Here is a 19,697-nt window from a genome sequence, read left to right on the forward strand (position 1 = left end):
GGGTATTCTGGGTTAATGTGAATTTAACAGAAATTAATTCAATCGGGAACTAGACTTCAGTTCAAATTGTAAATGGCAAGCATTAAATTCAAGTTTCAAGCACTTGCGGCCCACATATGGAGAGACAATATCTGCGAAATAGTGACGATTATACGTTTTACATTCACAACAGCCGAGCGAATCAAGTGGATCACAGTGAGAATGATTTGTTCGAGTAAACAACGTCATTGTAACGATCATAATTGCATTGAATCAGCCACTGATTTTTCTGATCCCAACTGAAATACTTTTGTGCGACTCTACCGAGTGGGACATTGAGGAAAGGTTGCTTGTTGTGATGAATGTCATCGCCTTCAGTGTGTCTCCGGTGACTCAGCAGGAATGGAAAGGAAGGGGGCAGAGACAGTATAGAGAGTGGGTACTGTGAGTCTGGACGAACAGTAGTTGCTACCAAGGCGGGACAGTTTGTAGACGAGAAGGATGCAAGTTCGAAATAAGCGTTGAAAGGGCTTCAAGATGGGAACAAGATAGAGGTACTGGAGCATTATAACCTGGACTTCCAGCATGGGCAACGACCTCTAACCCCTAGCTGTAAAACAGCAGAGGACCCTGCCACCACCGGCTCTCCTCACCAGGACAAGAACTGTTTACAGTTTACACAACTGTTTACCTCTGCTGAGCAATTGCTACCAGTCAGGTTATATTATAAACCTTATTCGTAGCAATATTGTTTTTTTCATCTGATGTGTGTCCTGTATGTTTTGTGATGCACTCCGTTATCCCCAGGGAGGACGTTTCGTTTTCATCATATACAGTACATGTATCACCGGATGAGAATAACCGTGAACTTGAGAAGGAGGAATTTTAAATGCCAGTTAGAAGTTAAATATATCATGCAGTGCGTGGTAGCTGACTCGAATGCGGTGCGAAACAGAATAAGAGATGGTGATAGAAACGGAATATCTGAAAATATATGGACGCACACAAAAGCAAGCAGAGATTGGGGTGACAGATATATTTAGCTTTACCTTTGACACGATTGTATAGAAACAGAAACTTTACCCTTGTCCTGTATGGCAATCCTAAACGCCAGCGAATATGGAATCAAAGTGAGAACGAAGATATTTCAAAGGAGTCTTCCGGTGCAATTGCTTTTACAGCGAGATTGATGGATGCTAGGAACGCGTTACCGGGATCGGTGCTGCAGGTACTTTGTAACTGCAGCGACTCCACGATGTTTAGAGAGGTAGACATGTGAATTGTGTAATATTCATTATATGCCGGCATAAAGGGTTATTTTATAATGCTTGGATTTATAATCAATTCAAAAATTGATGGTGCAGGTTGACGAAGTTTCCCGAAGGATTCTGCACGATGTAAGTGAATCGGGGATTTGGGAAGCAGCATGCCAAATGGAGATTAATACGGGATCAGTGGCCTGCTATAAGCTGTGTGTTGTGTTATGTCAAATACTATCATAAAATAATTATTGTATATACTGGATATTTAGAAGTTTTGATGTGCAGTAGGAAGTTTGGCTCGAGCTCGATGACTTTCTGAACGTAAAAATGTACGTAGAGATGTTGGTAAAGAAGGCATACGCATTATTCCATTAATTCGTCATGTTTTAGTAATGAGTTCAGGAAGTCATGCAACAGCTCCGTGAATGATTGAATGTCGATATCTCCAACTTCCAGTTCATTCTCCCCCTCTACCCTCTCCTCATCGTTAATTCTCCATTGTTCCCCCCACTTACCTACTCTCTCCCCAACTACGCATTCCGTCCGACTGCTGCCCTTCGCCTTCTCCCGTGATCCATTCATTTTAGAGATCTGGTTCCTTCTTCTCCTAGCTTTCAACTTATCACCTGCTAACATTGCTTCGCAACTCCTCCCCTATTTACCTGACTTTACCTGCGACGCTCGAGCTCGAACACTTTCCCATCTGGCCACCTTCTTACGTTGGTTTATTTCCACTTCTTTTCCAGTTTTGCTGAAGGGTTGCGGAAACCTCGAATGTTTGATAATTGATATAGATCCCGCCTGAGATTGTGAATCCCTCCAGGACGGTGTATGAGTTGTTGCGGATGTGTAGCATCTGCAGAATCTCTAGACTGCATAAATAATTGCTTTGGCAATTATTTGCCCGTCTATGCATCACTTACATGGAGTATTCATCAAGCAGACTTTGAAATCACAGATGCACATGAGCAGTTTAAATTAGCGGTATTGTTGGAATCCAAATAATTGGCCGAGAGACACTCATCTGAGTTCTTCATTTTCATTCACGTATTCATAAAACGGATTTCTGTACGGATTCTCCGATTCGATAACCTGGACCAGACAACCCCGTTTTCCATAGTTCTTGAGACAGACACAATGATAGAACGCGCAGACAAATGCTACTAATGCGCTCCGCGACACAGAAGCTTTTCTTTTATAATGGAGCGGGGTATTGACGGAGGGAGTTTCATTTTAACAATATTTTAATATTCTTAGTTATCGATACAGCAGGGTAACAGGGGTTTCCACCAGAACCTTCAAACTGACACCGCTGGTTTCTTACATTTCATTCCGAATAGTTTCTCTCATAATGCAAGTGAATGGAAATTTCACCATCTCCCGCATCTGCTCCCGGAACTTTCTCTGGGTCAAGACGTAAAGAGCTGTGTTTGTGCAGCAGCTCAGTAGCTGGAGCATGTAGCCCAGGTCCCACATGGTCAAAGGTGGGTGCGCAGAACTAAAATAAAACAATCGCATCCACACAGTGTGCACAACAAAAACCAACCACAACACAATAAAATTCGCCGACACGACCAATAGCAAAATGATCGACTTCCTTCGGTTCTCCATTTCCGGGTCTTTGGAACTATCTCCACTATTGCGACTCCGGAGTCTCTTCCGGGCTCTGCTCGCCACTAACACCTGACTGATGGTCAACGCATTGAGTAGCAGAATGACCACAAACGGGATCACAGGCGTCAGGATGTGGCTACTGAACTCAACTGTTGTCCAAGCCACTGAGAGCTCGACAGCAGAACTTGCTGTGCAAAACCAAGGGATGTTAGAAAGCTGATATTTCCCTGAGAGCAAAAAATACCAGAAAATGTTCTTTAAACAGCTCAGCACGGCCACAGTCCCCAGAACCACAGCCGCCGTTCTCTCAGTGCAGTATTTCAGATTCTGGCAGCGAATAGCCACAAATCGGTCAAAGGTGAACATGACGGTGAACCAGACGGAACAGTCGTAGGCTGCGTAAAGTAATACGGCGTGGACATTACACACGGGGATGATCCTCAGGAAAATAAACGTTTCCCAGTAAACAATCGGAATCTGCCTCAGTACAAGGTCTGAGATAACAACTAGGAGATCGGCTGTTGTCATGGCCATCAGGTAACGAGTGACTCCTTTAGAGAGACCGCACTTTCCCCGGGACAGGATCACAATCGTCAGCACGTTCACTATTAGGATTGCAAGAAACAAAAGCATGTCACTGGGCAATGAGCAAAGTTAGCAAACCCACAGATTAGATAGATGCAAACATATTTTTGAAACAAGATTTGAAGACGACCGCTGAAGACGTGGGTTATAGCTCAGTGAAGTCGACAAAGAACTGGAAAATAACGTCATCACATCAAAAAACGAATAGCGGAGGAGAAGGATTTAGATTAGGGCTCGGATTTGGTCATTGAAATGAAAATATTTTAATATTACCATAGTTGCAAGGAAACAAACGTCTCCACACTGTGCACACAGATCAATTCATTACCTAGTGCTTTGAGACCGTGCCGTAAGTTCAGCTGCAGCTCTCAGGCTTCTTCTGCCGTTCTCTTAAATTTAAACAATATTACTCAAAATGTAATCGGGAAGTCGTCTATTTTAAATTACACTCCAACCTGGTATTTCAATATCTGAAACTTTAAGAGATATAGACTCCTGCTCAGAACCTATTTGAACCAGCTTTTAACAAAAATCGTTTTTTTTTTCTGTTCTTTTCATATAATTTCTGTTTGTATTTTAAAAACACAAAGAAACTTTATCGTCAATATGAACAAAGTTCTTTGAATATTATTAATGTTTAAAAAAAAACACGGAGACAGTTGTTATTGATCCGATCCGGTCTATACATAAGAGGTTCAGCACCCGAAGTTCAGTCACTGTGGGCGATCTACTGTGTTAACCGGAATATATAATTAAATCTCCATCAATCAGGCCTAGTTGCCGGATTCTGTGAACACTACTTGCTATTCTCTCATTAGTCGAATCAGTGAACAGGAACGTACCGGGAAATGCAACTAAAGCGAGAAGGGGATAGTAGATGGGCTGAATTGTCAGGAGTAAATACCAGATCCGCGTGTCTGCTGTGATATACGGGTTTTTAGAAAAAATATACGGAGCCAGGCTGAAGACACCCTTCCCCGTCGCTGATACTTTCCATGGTCGTATTTCTCGTTCATGAACCATTTTCCGTCACTGTTCCCGGATTCCAGACGGTGACAGGCGCCTCGCACGCTACAGATCCCACCGTTCATATAAAATCCCAATTTAATGTTCGCAAACTCCCAATTATTTTCTTCTGCTGTGGAGCCGCTGCGGTCCGTGTGTGGCTGACGACTCGCTAACACTGTGAACTTTCATCGAAAGGAGCAATTTTAAATAGAGCTGCGAATCCCCCTGTGACGCAACCTGGCTCCGTGCGGGCTCGTGTTATTTACTCAACATTCTTCTAAGGTTAACCCCTTTGAGTCCGGACCGCTGAGGCAACACGTAAAACGAATTATTTGTCAGGGTAGTGATTTCCAGGATGCACGGACACCGATCCCGGACATAAGTTCTGCATCATTTCGCAGGAGACATGAACCGTCAGGCTCAGGAACAGCGACAATCACGCGATTATAAATATATTCAACCCTTGACCCAGACGACTAGACGGACTCTTGATATCGCAATCTACCTCGCTGTGGCTTTGCAATTAGTGGTTCGCCTGCACAGAATTTGCTCTGTAACTGCAGCGCTTTATTCTGCACTCTGTCATTGTATTACCTAGAAACTCAATGCACTGTGGCAATGATTTTTTTTTTTCTGTGGAATTCTTTTTGTGTGTTTTTGCGTTGAATTGAATGCGCAGTAACATCTATTTCGTTCCCCTTTATACTTGCAAATTGAAATGATATCGAACAATTTGTAAGCTTGAATAATAAACACATTTACCAATTGACCGCAGTGCAGTGGGATGGATCATGGAACTGCCTGCAAGGCTCATGTAGTTGTGGCGTGCGAGCCGCAAGTCTACGAACTTTGAGCACTCTCTTCAGAGTAAAAGATTCAGATGAGATTCTTTCCATGAATGGGAAGAGGATGATATAATCCGGAGAAACGCGCCGCATATAATCTGACATAACTGCGTGGGTGATGAAGGAATAGGTCATTCTGTGTCGGATGAGGAAATGCCGAGCCAATTCGCTTTATGAAAGGGATTTGGACCAAATCTGTATTAAAGTCCTATATATCACATCCGGTTTTAACGACTGTTCACCCATCTGAAACTGTGACAACCCACACAGAATGCTGGAGAGGTTTGGAAGTTCAGACAGAATCTATGGAGGTGAATAAATAGTGGATGTTTCGGTTCGAAACCATTTTAAATACAGCTGCGAATAAGACTGGGGTGGAGGGAGACACATGCAAGAATAGGAAGGTGGGGAATAAGAAGGTCATTAATAATGGCTTGAAAAACGGCGGAGTATTGGTGACGCCAAACGGCATGACCAAATATTCGAAGTAGTCAGAGGTGTATTAAAGGCTGTCTTCTACTCATCCCCCTCTATCACTCTGACTCGATGGTATGCGTACCAAAGGTCCAGATTTGAGAAAATGGTGGCTCTATAGTAGTTGAAAAGCCGAACTAATGAGGGGTAACGTCTACTTATTCTTAACTGTTATACTGTCTAGGCCTCTGTAATCAATACAAGGACTAAGTGACCCGTCTTTCTTTTCAATAAAGAACAAACCGGCGACTACGGGGAAAGATGTCGGTCAGTTAATGCCTGCCGGGAGGGACTCGCTGATGTAGTTCTCCATGGCCTCTCTCTCCGGTTGGGAGAGTTTAAAAATGCGACTGTTGGGTAGTGAGGCCCTGGGCAGAAGGTCGATGGCACAATCATATGGGCGGTGCGGATGCGGAGAAATGGCCCTTTGTTTGCTGAATACATGTCCCAGGTCGTAGTACTTGGTGCGGGCTCAGGACAAAACGAGGGATTCCGAGGCAAGCAGATTGGTGGTAGTTTCTTTGGGAGATCGGGCTGACCGCAGACTGTTGGCGTGGCAAGACTGGTTCCATTTGGCTATCCTCCCGGTAGACCAGTCGATGTGGGGGTTGTGTTAGTTCTGCCATGGATACTCTAGAAATATCGGGCTTTAAATGAACGAATGAGACTGAATCGTACCTACTCCCGATAGGATCAATGTCATGGTCCTTTCCGTGTAAACCGCATTCCGTTTCACGGTCCTGTCCATTTTCCTTAATCCAGGTTTTCCGGGTTTTCCGGGTTCCCCAGTCCCGGCTCAGTGTTCTGCTTTCCAGTCCTCCCTCGGCCCAGGCTCAGTCTTCTTCGTTCGTGTCCTTCCTCGATCAAGTCAAGGCTTCGGGGTCTCGTCCAAACCTAATCACGTCCAAGGTCCTTGTCCAGTCCTAGCCACAGCTTTGTGTTCCCGTCTTGTCATGCGCCTCGCCCAGCCCAGGAATTACCTGCCTAGCCCGGTGCTGAGATTCCCTCGTCCTGTGCTGAGTTTCCCCTGACTCGTCCAGGAGTTTCTCGTCCTCGTTCTGTACCCTCGTCATGTCCTCGACTGGTTCTGACTTCGAGCCCGAATAAAGTCTCAGGTTTTGGGTCCTCGTACAGTCTCTAACTGGGAGTCCAAGCCCAGGCTCCTAGTTCCCAGTTCCATGTCCTGGTTTCCTATCCTAGTCAAGTCCTAGCCCAGGTCCGTAAACCTTGTCTCGTCCGGTGCCGGTGTTATGGCCAGCGGCCTTTCTTCCCGACTTTCCTTGTTTCCTTCTCACGCCTAGTCCTGTTCCTGGTACTTCAGTGTCTGTGTCTTGCATTTGGGTGCACTCCCAATGCCCCCATTATAATAATCAAGGTCAGGGGCGCCGTACAGTGGATCACCCGAGCCAGCAGTTTTTCGTCCAGTGCCCGGGCCTCTATGGGGGTAATTAGCGGCTCGGGAGGTATTCCATCCTGGGAGGCTATGTCTTCGTCCATAGTTAGGGACAGAGACTGTGGTTGTTAATTCACGGTGGCCGGGCTCTGCATTAGAGTCCGGGGGCCTGAAGCGAGTATCGTCCGGCTCTCCAGGAAACCCTTTTCACTGGTGAGCCCTTCCTTTTGGCCGCTGAGGGCAGGTATTCCGGAAATGTCCTGGCTGGCCACAATAGAAACAATCCCCATTTCTCCACCTCCGAAGTCGTCCGGCCAGGGAGAGCTGGTTCCGTTCCTTCTGCATCGTTTCCATCCCAGGGTGGTAGGACGGTCGGAGCCGGAGCTACAGTGGGAGCGACTGGGGAAGGGCTGCTGGCTGAAACTGATAAGGTGACCGTGGGCTTCCCCGAGGAACGTGGCGACTGTTTCTTTCTCTCAGCCTGTCTTGAAGTCAATTATCTAATCTAGTGGCTAGCGAGATCAGAGAGTCCAGAGAGTCCTCATCGTCCCTCGCTGCTAGTTCATTATCTTGTCCGGGAGGCCCTAAACGAAACCCCGCAGGGCCTCGTTATTCCACTCTGAGTCTGCTGCGAAGGTATGGATTTCGATGGAATACCTTTCTACGCAACGAAACCCTGACAAAGAGTCAGCAAGCGTTTGGTGGCGTCCTTACCGCGAATCGGCATGTTCGAAGACCTTCCTCATTTCAGCAACAAGGGAGGGGAAGGAGGAACAAACCTCTGGTCGGTTATCCGACATCGCTGTTGCCCAAGCCAAGGCATGCCCTCGTAAGAACCCTATAATTAATCCCTGTGTCCCACTCTCTCCCCTCAGCTTTGTGTCTGTCACCGGACTAATCCCACTGTCCTAATCTCTCCCCGCAGCACTGTCTCAGTCCCCAAACTAATCTCACTGTCCCACTCTCTCCCCACAGCCCTGTGTCATTCCCCAAACTAATCCCCGTGTCACACTCCTCCCTCCACACTCCAAACCAGCTACACACTGTCCCAACACACATTCCCGGGGTCAGACACAGAGAGAAACTCCCTCCACACCGTCGCATCACACACTCCTGAGGTTCGATTCAGAGTGATGCTCCCTCCATATCGACAAAATTTCACACTCCCAGGGTCAGTCGCAGAGTGAAGCTCCCTATACACCTTTCCATCACACTTCCCCGGGATTAGACACGGGAGTGAAGCCACACTTTCCCATAACACTCCTGGGATCAGATACACTGAAGCTGCCTCTACATTGTGCCATCACATACTCTAAGGGTCAGACACAGGCTGAAGCTCTGTTTACGCACTTGTTCCCCTGGCCTGGTGTTGCTTTGTGCCATTCCCACTGTGGGGGAACTTTCCGAGCTGGCTTGATTTGGTGACATCGAGAGGCTGAGATGAGTGGAGCTGCCTTCGGGTGAAAGCCGCAGTGAGGGAAGGATGAGGAAAACTACACCATCCCTGCCCTTCCCTTCCAGAACACGGAAAATCCGATCAGTCATTTTGCTTCCAATTTCGTACCTCAGGCTCGGAATGCGCGTCCACTCAGCCCAGATACTGACTGCCGTTATTCCCTTGCAATGTTCGCTTTGAGGGGCAGATGTGACAGCGGTCCTCTTCTGTTCTGCCAGACGTTACGTGGAAAATGTTATTCATTTGCTCAGAAGCAGTCGCTCAGCCCTTCAGTCTGGTGCTACCCTGGTCATCCAGTCGCCTCGGGAGCAGATGTGCGGAGGGATTCCAGCACTGCAGCAATGCATTGAGCGAGAGCTGTACAGTAGCGGGTGCGGTGAGGGAGGGTTCTGGTAGAGGGGTGGCGTACACGGCCCCGTCTATGTTAGTTGTGCTGGGGTGGATATGAGTCTCGAGCATAAGGTTCTGAGGTGTATGGGGCTGATCGATAAGTTTGTGGCCTAAGATAGAAGGAGTCAGTGTTAGAAAACCTCGCACATTTAGGCAGTCAGTGTCCGGGCTGAGTGGAGGCGCGTTCAGAGCCCGAGGTGAGAAACTAGAAGCCCCATCTCTGATCGGTTTCTCCATGCACAGGAAGGATGGGCAGTGACGGTGTAGTTTTCCTCACTGTTACCCCACTGTGGCTTTCACCCACAGGCAGTTTCATTCATCACAGCCTCTCTATGTCACCTGATCAGGCAGGCTCGGAAATTTCACCCACAGTTCGAACGACACAAATCAAAACCAGGCCAGGGGAGCTAGTGTGTAAACTCAGATTTACCCTGTCTCTGACACTTAGAGTATGAGAAGGGACGGTGCGGAGGGAGCTTCGCTGCCTCACTGTGTGCCCACAGCCCTGGGTCAGTCCCCGGGCTAATCCCACTGTACCATTCTCTCCCCACAGCCGTGCATCAGTCCACAAACTAATCCCAGTGTCCCACGCTCTCCCACAGCCCGGTATGAAACCCCAAATTAATTCCACTGTCCCACTGTCTCCCCACAGTCCTGTGTCAGTCACAAAACTAATCCCACTATCCCACTCTCTCTGCACAGTCCTGTGTCAGTTCGCAAATGATCCCACTGTCCCACTCTCTCCACACAGCCCTGTGTCACTGTCTACATTAGTCCCGCTGTCCCACTCTCTCCCCACAGCCGTGTGGCAGTCCCCACACTAATCCCACTGTCCCATTCTCTCCCCACAGCCCTGTATCAGTCCACAAACTAAACCCAGTGTCCCACGCTCTCCCACAGCCGTGAGTCAGTCCCCAAACTAATCCCAGTGTCCCACTCTCTCCCCAGACTTTTGTCAGTCCGCAAATGATCCCACTGTCGCACTCTCTCCACACAGCCCTGTGTCACTGTCCAAATTAGTCCCACTTTCCCACTCTCTCCCCACAGCCCTGTGTCAGTCTCCAAACTATTCCCACTGGCCCATTATCTCACCACATCCCTGTGTCAGTCCCCAATCTAATCCCGCTGTCCCACTCTCTCTGCACAGTCCTGTGTCAGTCCCCAAACTAATCCCACTATCCCACTCTCTCTGCACAGTCCTGTGTCAGTCCCCAAACTAATTCCAGTGTCCCACTCTCTCCCCACAGACCTTTGTCAGTTCGCAAATGATCCCACTGTTCCACTCTCTCCACACAGCCCTGTGTCACTGTCCACATTAGTCCCGCTGTCCCACTCTCTCCCCACAGCCGTGTGGCAGTCCCCACACTAATCCCACTGTCCCATTCTCTCCCCACAGCCCTGTATCAGTCCACAAACTAAACCCAGTGTCCCACGCTCTCCCACAGCCGTGAGTCAGTCCCCAAACTAATCCCAGTGTCCCACTCTCTCCTCAGACTTTTGTCAGTCCGCAAATGATCCCACTGTCCCACTGTCTCCCCACAGCCCTGTGTCAGTCTCCAAACTATTCCCACTGTCCCATTATCTCTCCACATCCCTGTGTCAGTCCCCAATCTAATCCCGCTGTCCCACTCTCTCCCCACAGCCGTGTGTCAGTCCAGAAACTAATCCCACTATCCCACTCTCTCTGCACAGTCCTGTGTCAGTTCGCAAATGATCCCACTGTCCCACTCTCTCCACACAGCCCTGTGTCACTGTCTACATTAGTCCCGCTGTCCCACTCTCTCCCCACAGCCCTGTGGCAGTCCCCACACTAATCCCACTGTCCCATTCTCTCCCCACAGCCCTGTATCAGTCCACAAACTAAACCCAGTGTCCCACGCTCTCCCACAGCCGTGAGTCAGTCCCCAAACTAATCCCAGTGTCCCACTCTCTCCCCAGACTTTTGTCAGTCCGCAAATGATCCCACTGTCGCACTCTCTCCACACAGCCCTGTGTCACTGTCCAAATTAGTCCCACTTTCCCACTCTCTCCCCACAGCCCTGTGTCAGTCTCCAAACTATTCCCACTGGCCCATTATCTCACCACATCCCTGTGTCAGTCCCCAATCTAATCCCGCTGTCCCACTCTCTCTGCACAGTCCTGTGTCAGTCCCCAAACTAATCCCACTATCCCACTCTCTCTGCACAGTCCTGTGTCAGTCCCCAAACTAATCCCAGTGTCCCACTCTCTCCCCACAGACCTTTGTCAGTTCGCAAATGATCCCACTGTTCCACTCTCTCCACACAGCCCTGTGTCACTGTCCACATTAGTCCCGCTGTCCCACTCTCTCCCCACAGCCGTGTGGCAGTCCCCACACTAATCCCACTGTCCCATTCTCTCCCCACAGCCCTGTATCAGTCCACAAACTAAACCCAGTGTCCCACGCTCTCCCACAGCCGTGAGTCAGTCCCCAAACTAATCCCAGTGTCCCACTCTCTCCCCAGACTTTTGTCAGTCCGCAAATGATCCCACTGTCCCACTGTCTCCCCACAGCCCTGTGTCAGTCTCCAAACTATTCCCACTGTCCCATTATCTCTCCACATCCCTGTGTCAGTCCCCAATCTAATCCCGCTGTCCCACTCTCTCCCCACAGCCGTGTGTCAGTCCAGAAACTAATCCCAGGGTCCCACTGTCTCCCCACAGACCTGTGTCTGTCCCATATCTAATCCCACTGCCCCAATCTCCCCCCAAAACCCGGTGTCATTCCCCAAACTAATGCCACTGTCCCACTGTCTCCCTACAGACCTTTGTCAGTCCCCAAACTAATCTCACTGTCCCACTGTCTCCTCACAGCCGTCAGTCAGTCCCCAAACTAATCCCACTGCCCCACCCTCCCGCCAAAACCCTGTGTCAGTCCCCAAACTAATCTCACTGTCCCACTGTCTCCTCACAGCTGTCAGTCAGTCCCCAAACTAATCCCACTGCCCCACCCTCCCGCCAAAACCCTGTCATTCCCCAAGCTAATCCCACTGTCCCACTCTCTCCACAAAGCCCAGTGTCACTGTCCAAATTAGTCCCACTTTCCCACTCTCTCCCCACAGCCCTGTGTCAGTCTCCAAACTATTCCCACTGTCCCATTATCTCTCCACATCCCTGGGTCAGTCCCCAATCTAATCCCGCTGTCCCACTCTCTCCCCACAGCCGTGTGTCAGTCCAGAAACTAATCCCAGGGTCCCACTGTCTCCCCACAGACCTGTGTCTGTCCCAAATCTAATCCCACTGCCCCAATCTCCCCCCAAAACCCGGTGTCATTCCCCAAACTAATGCCACTGTCCCACTGTCTCCCTACAGACCTTTGTCAGTCCCCAAACTAATCTCACTGTCCCACTGTCTCCTCACAGCCGTCAGTCAGTCCCCAAACTAATCCCACTGCCCCACCCTCCCGCCAAAACCCTGTGTCATTCCCCAAGCTAATCCCACTGTCCCACTGTCTCCTCACAGCCCTGTGTTAGTCCCCAAACTAATCCCACTGTTCCACTCTCTCCCCACAGACCTTTGACAGCCCCCAAACTAATCTCACTGTCACACTGTCTCCTCACAGCCCTGTGTTAGTCCCCAAACTAATCCCACTGTTCCACTCTCTCCCCACAGCCCTTTGTCTGTCCGTAAACAAATCTCACTGCAGCACTCTCTCCCCACAGCCGTGAGTCAGTCCCCAAACTAATTAGATTTTTCCACTCTCTCCGCACACTCGTGTATCACTCCCCAAATTAATTGCACTGTCCCATTCACTCCCCACAGTCCTGTGTCAGTCCCCAAACTAATCCCATTGTCCCACTATCTGACCGCAGCCCTGAGGTAGTCGCCGTACTAATCTCACTGCCCCACTCTCTCCCCACAGCCCTATGTCATTCCACAAAACAATCCCACTGTCCCACTCTCTCCCGGTGGGACCTTTGTCAGTCCCCAAACTAATCTCACTGTCCCACTGTCTCCTCACAGCCGTCAGTCAGTGTGGGCGCCCAGTAGGTAGCCTTGACTGACGAAGGCCTGTTGTACGGGATCCATTCCCGTTGGGATCATTTTGGCCAGTTCGTTCTTTTTCAAGGACGAGACTGAGGGTGAAACCAAGTGCAGGACATAGGGGCAGAGTCGGGGGGCGTTCTGGACGTAGCCAGTTTGGAATCGGAATCAGGAGCGATGATACACGTAGAAATGTCAGTCCTAAGAACCTTGAAACAACGTTACTCACTCCAGAGCCGACCAATGGACGGACAGCTTCTTGTGATCACAGGTTTTTTGTACTGCATTTGCTGAGGGAAAGCAGGTGTTTGCAGTTAGTAGAACCAGGGAATGATTGGCAACCAAACGAGGGGATTGATATCCAATTCCTGAGGTAAATGGCCAGGTGAGGGATTGCCAGAAGGTACCATGACTAAGTACCTACACAGAACTGCACAATGTGCACAATACAGTGCTGGCATTTCAATAAATAATTAAAAAACAGTAATTAGGCGTAGTAGAGGGAAGTAGGATGGTGTCAGTACAGACTCTGGTATTGGGGAGACTCATGGTTTGGGGGAAGAAACTGATACATATTCTGTTCAAATGCTTTTTGCCCGGTGCCTTTTGCCAAAAGGCAGGAGGGAGAGGAGTTGTTATGAGGGGTGCGTGGTGTCCTTCATAATGCAGTTTACGTTTGCGGATACAGCGTGTAGTGTAGATGTCGAAAATACCAAGAGAACCCAGAAAAAATCCAGCTTCTCCTGGAGCAGTTATCTGATCACTTACGCTAGCACAGTTAAATTCCACTGGCCAAACTATTGTTTTAAAATACAACCACGTAAAAGAATGAAAGCTTGTTCCCAGGATTAGAGTAATATTCTCAAATTAAATGTACTAAGTCCATCATTACAGATAGGAGAACCCATAATAACCATCCGGACATAATGATACAGGATCAATGAACAGGAATAGCTTCCTTAATAGATATAGCCACTCCAAACACAAGTAACATACGGAAATTAATAAACGCAATGCTGAATTAAAAGAGGAAATAGAAATACGATGGAACATGAACAGGGTATACAATGAACTGTTTAGAACTGCTATCATCCCGAAGGCCGTATACTGTAGCACTAAACAATAGGGGTTTACCTAAATATCCACGAAAAGCCTCAGAAAGACATCACAATAAACGCAAAAAATATCAAAACTAAGAAATGAGTGTACTAGTCCATGAACCGTACTTCTGATTTTACTAGCTTCAGCCAAGTAAAAATGATTGATAATAATAACAATAATGATTTTGATGATGATCCTGATGATGATGATAATAATAACAAGAGCAAGAACAACAACAACAACAACAACGATAATAATAATAATAATAATTATTATTATTATTATTATTATTATTATTATTATTATTATTATTATTATTATTATTATTATTATTATTATTATTATTATTATTATTATTATTATTATTATTATTATCATCATCATCATCATCATCTTATCCAAGTTAGGGGCGACTGAAACCAATACTTGGCTGTAGGTTTAAGAAAGCAATACGTTTTCAGTTCAAAAATGGTGAGGTCTGTACTGAACAGTGTGGTACGGCAGATGCCGCTGGATACCATGTTTGGAGCGAACGATGGGTATGACTCCAAGCGAATCGCTAGTAGTACACGGAAGGTACTGGGAAACCCGAAATGGATACTGCCTGCATTCAGTGCAGACCATCGACACCAGCACTAACTTGCATGAAGTGTTTCTGAGCAGTAAACCTTTGATCAGGTTTGATCAGGTCTGTCCCTGTATCCTGTGATGCCAGTCTCCAGCTCTGTTACTTAATAAATACCTCGCCTAAGGTAATATAAAATGTATACCCCAAACAAGAAAGTTAAGAGAAAAGTTAAGGAAATGTTTAAAAGTGAGAAAGTTCATACAAAACATGATCAGTCAAGCAAAAGCATTGTAGACGGAATAGATACCCTAAAACAGAAGCCTAGTACAGGTATACATGAAATGTACCAGATGAACTAAACATAATTAAGAGGGCAGAGAAGTGAAAACGCTTTACATAGGAGAATGATACGAAATTCGACGCAACAAAACGGCACCAACACCAGAACAAAATTACGAACAAACACAAAGAAAATGAATTTTCTTTCTCATATCTGGTTAGCGGGTGATCAAGAAACGAACGCACAGACAATTGAGGAAAAGCAAAGCAAATACCAAACGTTAAATTGCATATGGTGCTTATAAAAATACCGACATCTGGACGGATATTGGCAGATAATGTATTTAGTTACCTTCACCTGCGCATGTAAAAAATCAAATATGTTGGTAAACTACTGAAAAACATGCCCGAATATTTGACAAAATGTAAAACACAGATGTTAACTAAAGTGGAAGTCATAAATGATGCATCGAAATATCGTTCTATTACTTCTTTACAAATTATATATAAAATTGTGACATCATGCATCGCGCGGCGGATGACAACTAATTTTAGTAACCAGAATATCCTTAAGGAAGAGCAGAATTGATGCCGTTATGGGTATGAAATGATGGAATGAACAACTGACAATAAATTCTATAATTCTATATCATCCCTGCCGGAAAAGAAGAAAAAATTATATTGAATACAAAATAGAGTTAATTCTATCACACAATCCTGATTAATCGATGTTCTACGTACATTGGCGTACTATAATCATCCTATCTATTAACTGTGAAAGAGGACAACCACCGTTATCAAGAAAAATCGAGGCATCTTCCAGGCTCTCTAAGCCCATGATGTTTCTGTTTCGCTTTAAACCCACTCTATCATTCAGTGAATCGAACCAAATTTGCTTATCAAATCAAAAACAAGGCAAGAATCTAGACCTTGTCACACCATCTATATATATATATATATATGTAATGCCCTGGTTCACTTCTTTAGTGTTATGCTGTAAGTATTTCATAAAGATCTGTAAGAACAGCTGTTCTGCATTCAGTCCGGTTGGTTTATTGTTGGAAATAATGCAAGGTTCAACTGCTGGTAAACAAATAACAACCATATAACCATATAACAATCACTGTACGGAAACATGCCATCTCGGCCCTCCTAGTCCGTGCCGAATTCTTAATCTCACCTAGTCACACCTACCCGCACTCATCCCATAACCCTCCACTCATTTCCTGTCCATACACCTATCCAATTTTACCTTAAATGAAACAACTGAACTGGCCTCTACTACTTCTACAGGAAGTTCATTCCACACAGCTATTACTCTCTGAGTAAAGAAATACCCCCTCGTGTTTCCTTTAAATTTCTGCCCCCCAACTCTCAAATCATGTCCTCTTGTTTGAATCTCCCCTACTCTCAATCAAAACAGCCTATTCACGTCAACTTTATCTATCCCTCTAAAAATTTTAAATGCCTCGATCAAATCCCCCCTCAACCTTCTACGCTCCAATGAATAGAGACCTAACTTGTTAAACCATTCTCTGTAACTTAAGTGCTGAAACCCAGGCAACATCCTAGTAAATCGTCTCTGCACTCTTTCTAATTTATTGATATCTTTCCTATAACTCGGTGACCAGAACTGTACACAATATTCCAAATTTGGCCTTACCAATGCCTTGTACAATTTTAACATTACATCCTAATTTCTGTACTCAATGCTCTGATTTATAAAGGCCAGCGTTCCAAAAGCCTTCTTCACTACCCTATCTGCATGAGACTCCACCTTCATTAAACTATGCACTGTTATTCCTAGATCTCTCTGTTCCACTGCATTCCTCAATGCCCTACCATTTACCCTGTATGTTTTATTTGGATTATTCCTGCCAAAATGTAGAACCTCACACTTCTCAGTATTAAACTCCATCTACCAACGTTCAACCCATTCTTCTAACCGGCATAAATCTCCCTGCAAGCTTTGAAAACCCACCTCATTATCCACAACACCTCCTACCTTAGTATCATCAGCATACTTACTAATCAAATTTACCACTCCATCATCCAGATCATTCATGTATATTATAAACAGCATTGGGCCCAAAACAGATCCCTGATGCACCCGGCTAGTCACTGGACTCCATCCCGATAAACAATTATCCACCACTACTCTCTGGCATCTCCCATCTAGCCACTGTTGAGTCCATTTTATTACTCCAGCATTAATACCTAACAACTGAACCTTCTTAACTAACCTTCCGTGTGGAACTTTGTCAAAGGCCTTGCTGAAGACCATATAGACGACATCCACTGCCTTACCCTCGTCAACATTCCTCGTAACTTCTTCAAAAACTTCAATAAGTTTTGTCAAACATGACCTTCCACGCACAAATCCATGCTAGCTACTCCTAATCAGATCCTGTCCATCCAGATAATTATATATACTATCTCTAAGAATACTTTCCATTAATTTACCCACCATTGATGTCAAACTGACAGGTCTATAATTGCTAGGCTTACTTCTAGAACCCTTTAAAAAAAGTTATTATTCTGGTAAGTTAGTATTCTGGCAAAAACTACCCCATAAAGAAAAAAGAACAATTCAAGCAACTCCGTGAACAGGTTATTGAAAAGCACAAATCAGGAAATGCATACAAGAAAAGTTCCATGACACTGAATGTCCCTTGGAGTATAGTTAATGCAGTCATCAGGAAATGGAAATAATATGCCACAGCTGGAAGAGGTACAAGTTTCAGTGGCTGAGATTGGAGCCATGGGCGGTATACACTACAGGAACCAACCACTGTCGGTGTAAAATCCTCGTCCCTCACATCTCGTTTGCAATTCCACCCATTCAAATTAAATCCACGCTCATAAACATTGAAACCTTCAGTAAAAATTACTGTGTGTCTGATCTTTATGACGCTAATAATCTTATAAACCTCTATCAGATCCCCCTCACCTTTTCAAATCCCGTTGTGCTGTTGGTAATTTTTGCATTTCTTGAATCGTGCGTGCGTTGTCTTCCCTCCCTAATCCTGCTTGCTGCTTCTTCTGGTTCGTCCTGCTGTTTTTCTCGGCACCGGCTGCAAAAACCTGAGATATGGGCAGGGTCATTCCTCAATCGCTACGATCTTTTGGACTATTCTACTGTTGTTTAGCACTGTGGCTTCCTGGAAATTTACAAGTGTATTTCTGTGTAGCCCTAATTGTGTAATGCTACTGCGTAGTGGCTTTGGGATAAGACCAGCTATCGGGAACATGTGCATGTTCCAGAGCCTTACAATTTTCTCTTTTAATTCAGCATTTGTCACATTAATTTTTGTATTGGAATATGTGTTTAATATGGCTATATCTATTAGTTAAGCTTGCTTGCTTGCGTGACCATTATCATTAGTGTCACAAAGTTTGTTTACGTTGCAGATCTTTCTCCATTTCTGCTAAGCATGACATAAAATGTGATCCGATCATCACATAAGTCGTGAATCTAGATGTAGCGAACACAATTAAAAAATATGACTCAAAAACATTATAATTGTTCATTTATTTATTGAGGAAAATGTCCAAAATTGCATGAATATGTTTGACGGGGGAGCTGGTGGGGTTGGCGAAAGTTAGATTTCAGTAACTGTTTTCCATGCCTTATACAAACATATCTTCAACCAAACGTTTTGAGATAACTGTTGATCAGCCCTGCACATCGGTTTGAAGAAACTTTAGGACATTCCTCCTGTCAAAGCGCTCCAACTCTGATATGTTGGTGGGTTTTCTTCAATGAACTGCATGCTTTAGGACTTCGCGCAACGTTTCCATAGGTTTCAAGTCAAGCCTTTGACTCGACCAAATCAAATCATGAATTTTCTTCTTTTTTAAACCATTCTGTTGTTCATTTGCTCGTCTTTCGAATCATTTTCTTGTTACATTATCTAACTTTTATTAATATCTTGCTCAATTTGGAATTTATTGCTCCCTCAAATGGTTGAAAGCCGCCTGAGTCCTGAGAGAGGAAAGCAGCTGAAATCATGATGCTCCTTGCACTATGCCTCACAGATCGGATGGGGTTTTAGTGTGGATTGCTGTTGGGTTTTGTGATGGGAATTTCTACCAAAAAGTTCAGCTTCTACTTCATCTCTTCATGGAACCTTGTCCTAGAGTATTGTTGAACGGTCTTTTGTTAACTTGAGTTGTGCAGCACGGTTTATTGGAGAGCAATAATTTCCTCCGTGGAACAGACCAAAGCGAGTTCCAGAGAATTCTGCGGATCTCTTCTGCTACCCCTGTGTTTCTTTGTTAATTTCCTTCTGTCAGCCGATGCCGATATGGTCAAAACTGCGGAGTGAGAGACACTGCAGCAGGTCGATAGCTCATGGCCTGCAATGCAAACAGTTTTAAAGGGAAAAGAAAACAATAAACGCTGGGACAAACTGGGTCATTAATTAAAGTTCTCTAATAGCAAACCAAACCTATACTGCGGTTGAAAGAAAGAACTGGCAGTGAAACGAAATCCATTCGTCTTCAGGGTCAGTTGACTCGACAGTCCATTTTCTCAGGTAAGGAAGAATACAAGCAGCCAGCGAAGCGTTGCTGTGTCCATGTCTCGATAAATACTCCGACAGAATGAATGGAGTTAAATTATGACCAGGACGAACTAATAATTAGCTAACACATGCATGTTCTCGAGCGGAGTTGCCGTATCTACAGCGCTGCCGAATTCGTGGTTGTGACGGTTTTCAGTTATTTATTCATTCATTCA

General features: G+C 45.7%; 1 protein-coding gene across 1 annotated transcript; it reads right to left on the minus strand.

Moving 5' to 3' along the window:
- Positions 1–2,561: 2,561 nt before the first annotated feature.
- On the minus strand, positions 2,562–7,264 carry LOC132380715 (probable G-protein coupled receptor 139). Its single transcript, XM_059949704.1, has 2 exons — positions 7,159–7,264; positions 2,562–3,460 (listed from the first exon to the last, which is right to left on the minus strand). Exons 1-2 carry the CDS (start codon positions 7,262–7,264, stop codon positions 2,562–2,564), a joined length of 1,005 nt encoding a protein of 334 aa, XP_059805687.1.
- Positions 7,265–19,697: the final 12,433 nt, after the last annotated feature.

The sequence above is a fragment of the Hypanus sabinus genome, chromosome 24 (genome assembly GCF_030144855.1).
Source record: "Hypanus sabinus isolate sHypSab1 chromosome 24, sHypSab1.hap1, whole genome shotgun sequence".
Classification (NCBI taxonomy): Eukaryota; Metazoa; Chordata; class Chondrichthyes; order Myliobatiformes; family Dasyatidae; genus Hypanus; species Hypanus sabinus.

Excerpts from the sequence above, each read along its gene's own strand:
- LOC132380715 (XM_059949704.1), bottom strand. The coding sequence starts at position 7,264 with ATGGACGAAGACATAGCCTCCCAGGATGGAATACCTCCCGAGCCGCTA. Across the intron at positions 3,461-7,158 it reads GCTGGCTCGGGTGATCCACT|TGAACGTGCTGACGATTGTG; the intron begins GTACGGCGCCCC and ends CAATCCTAATAG.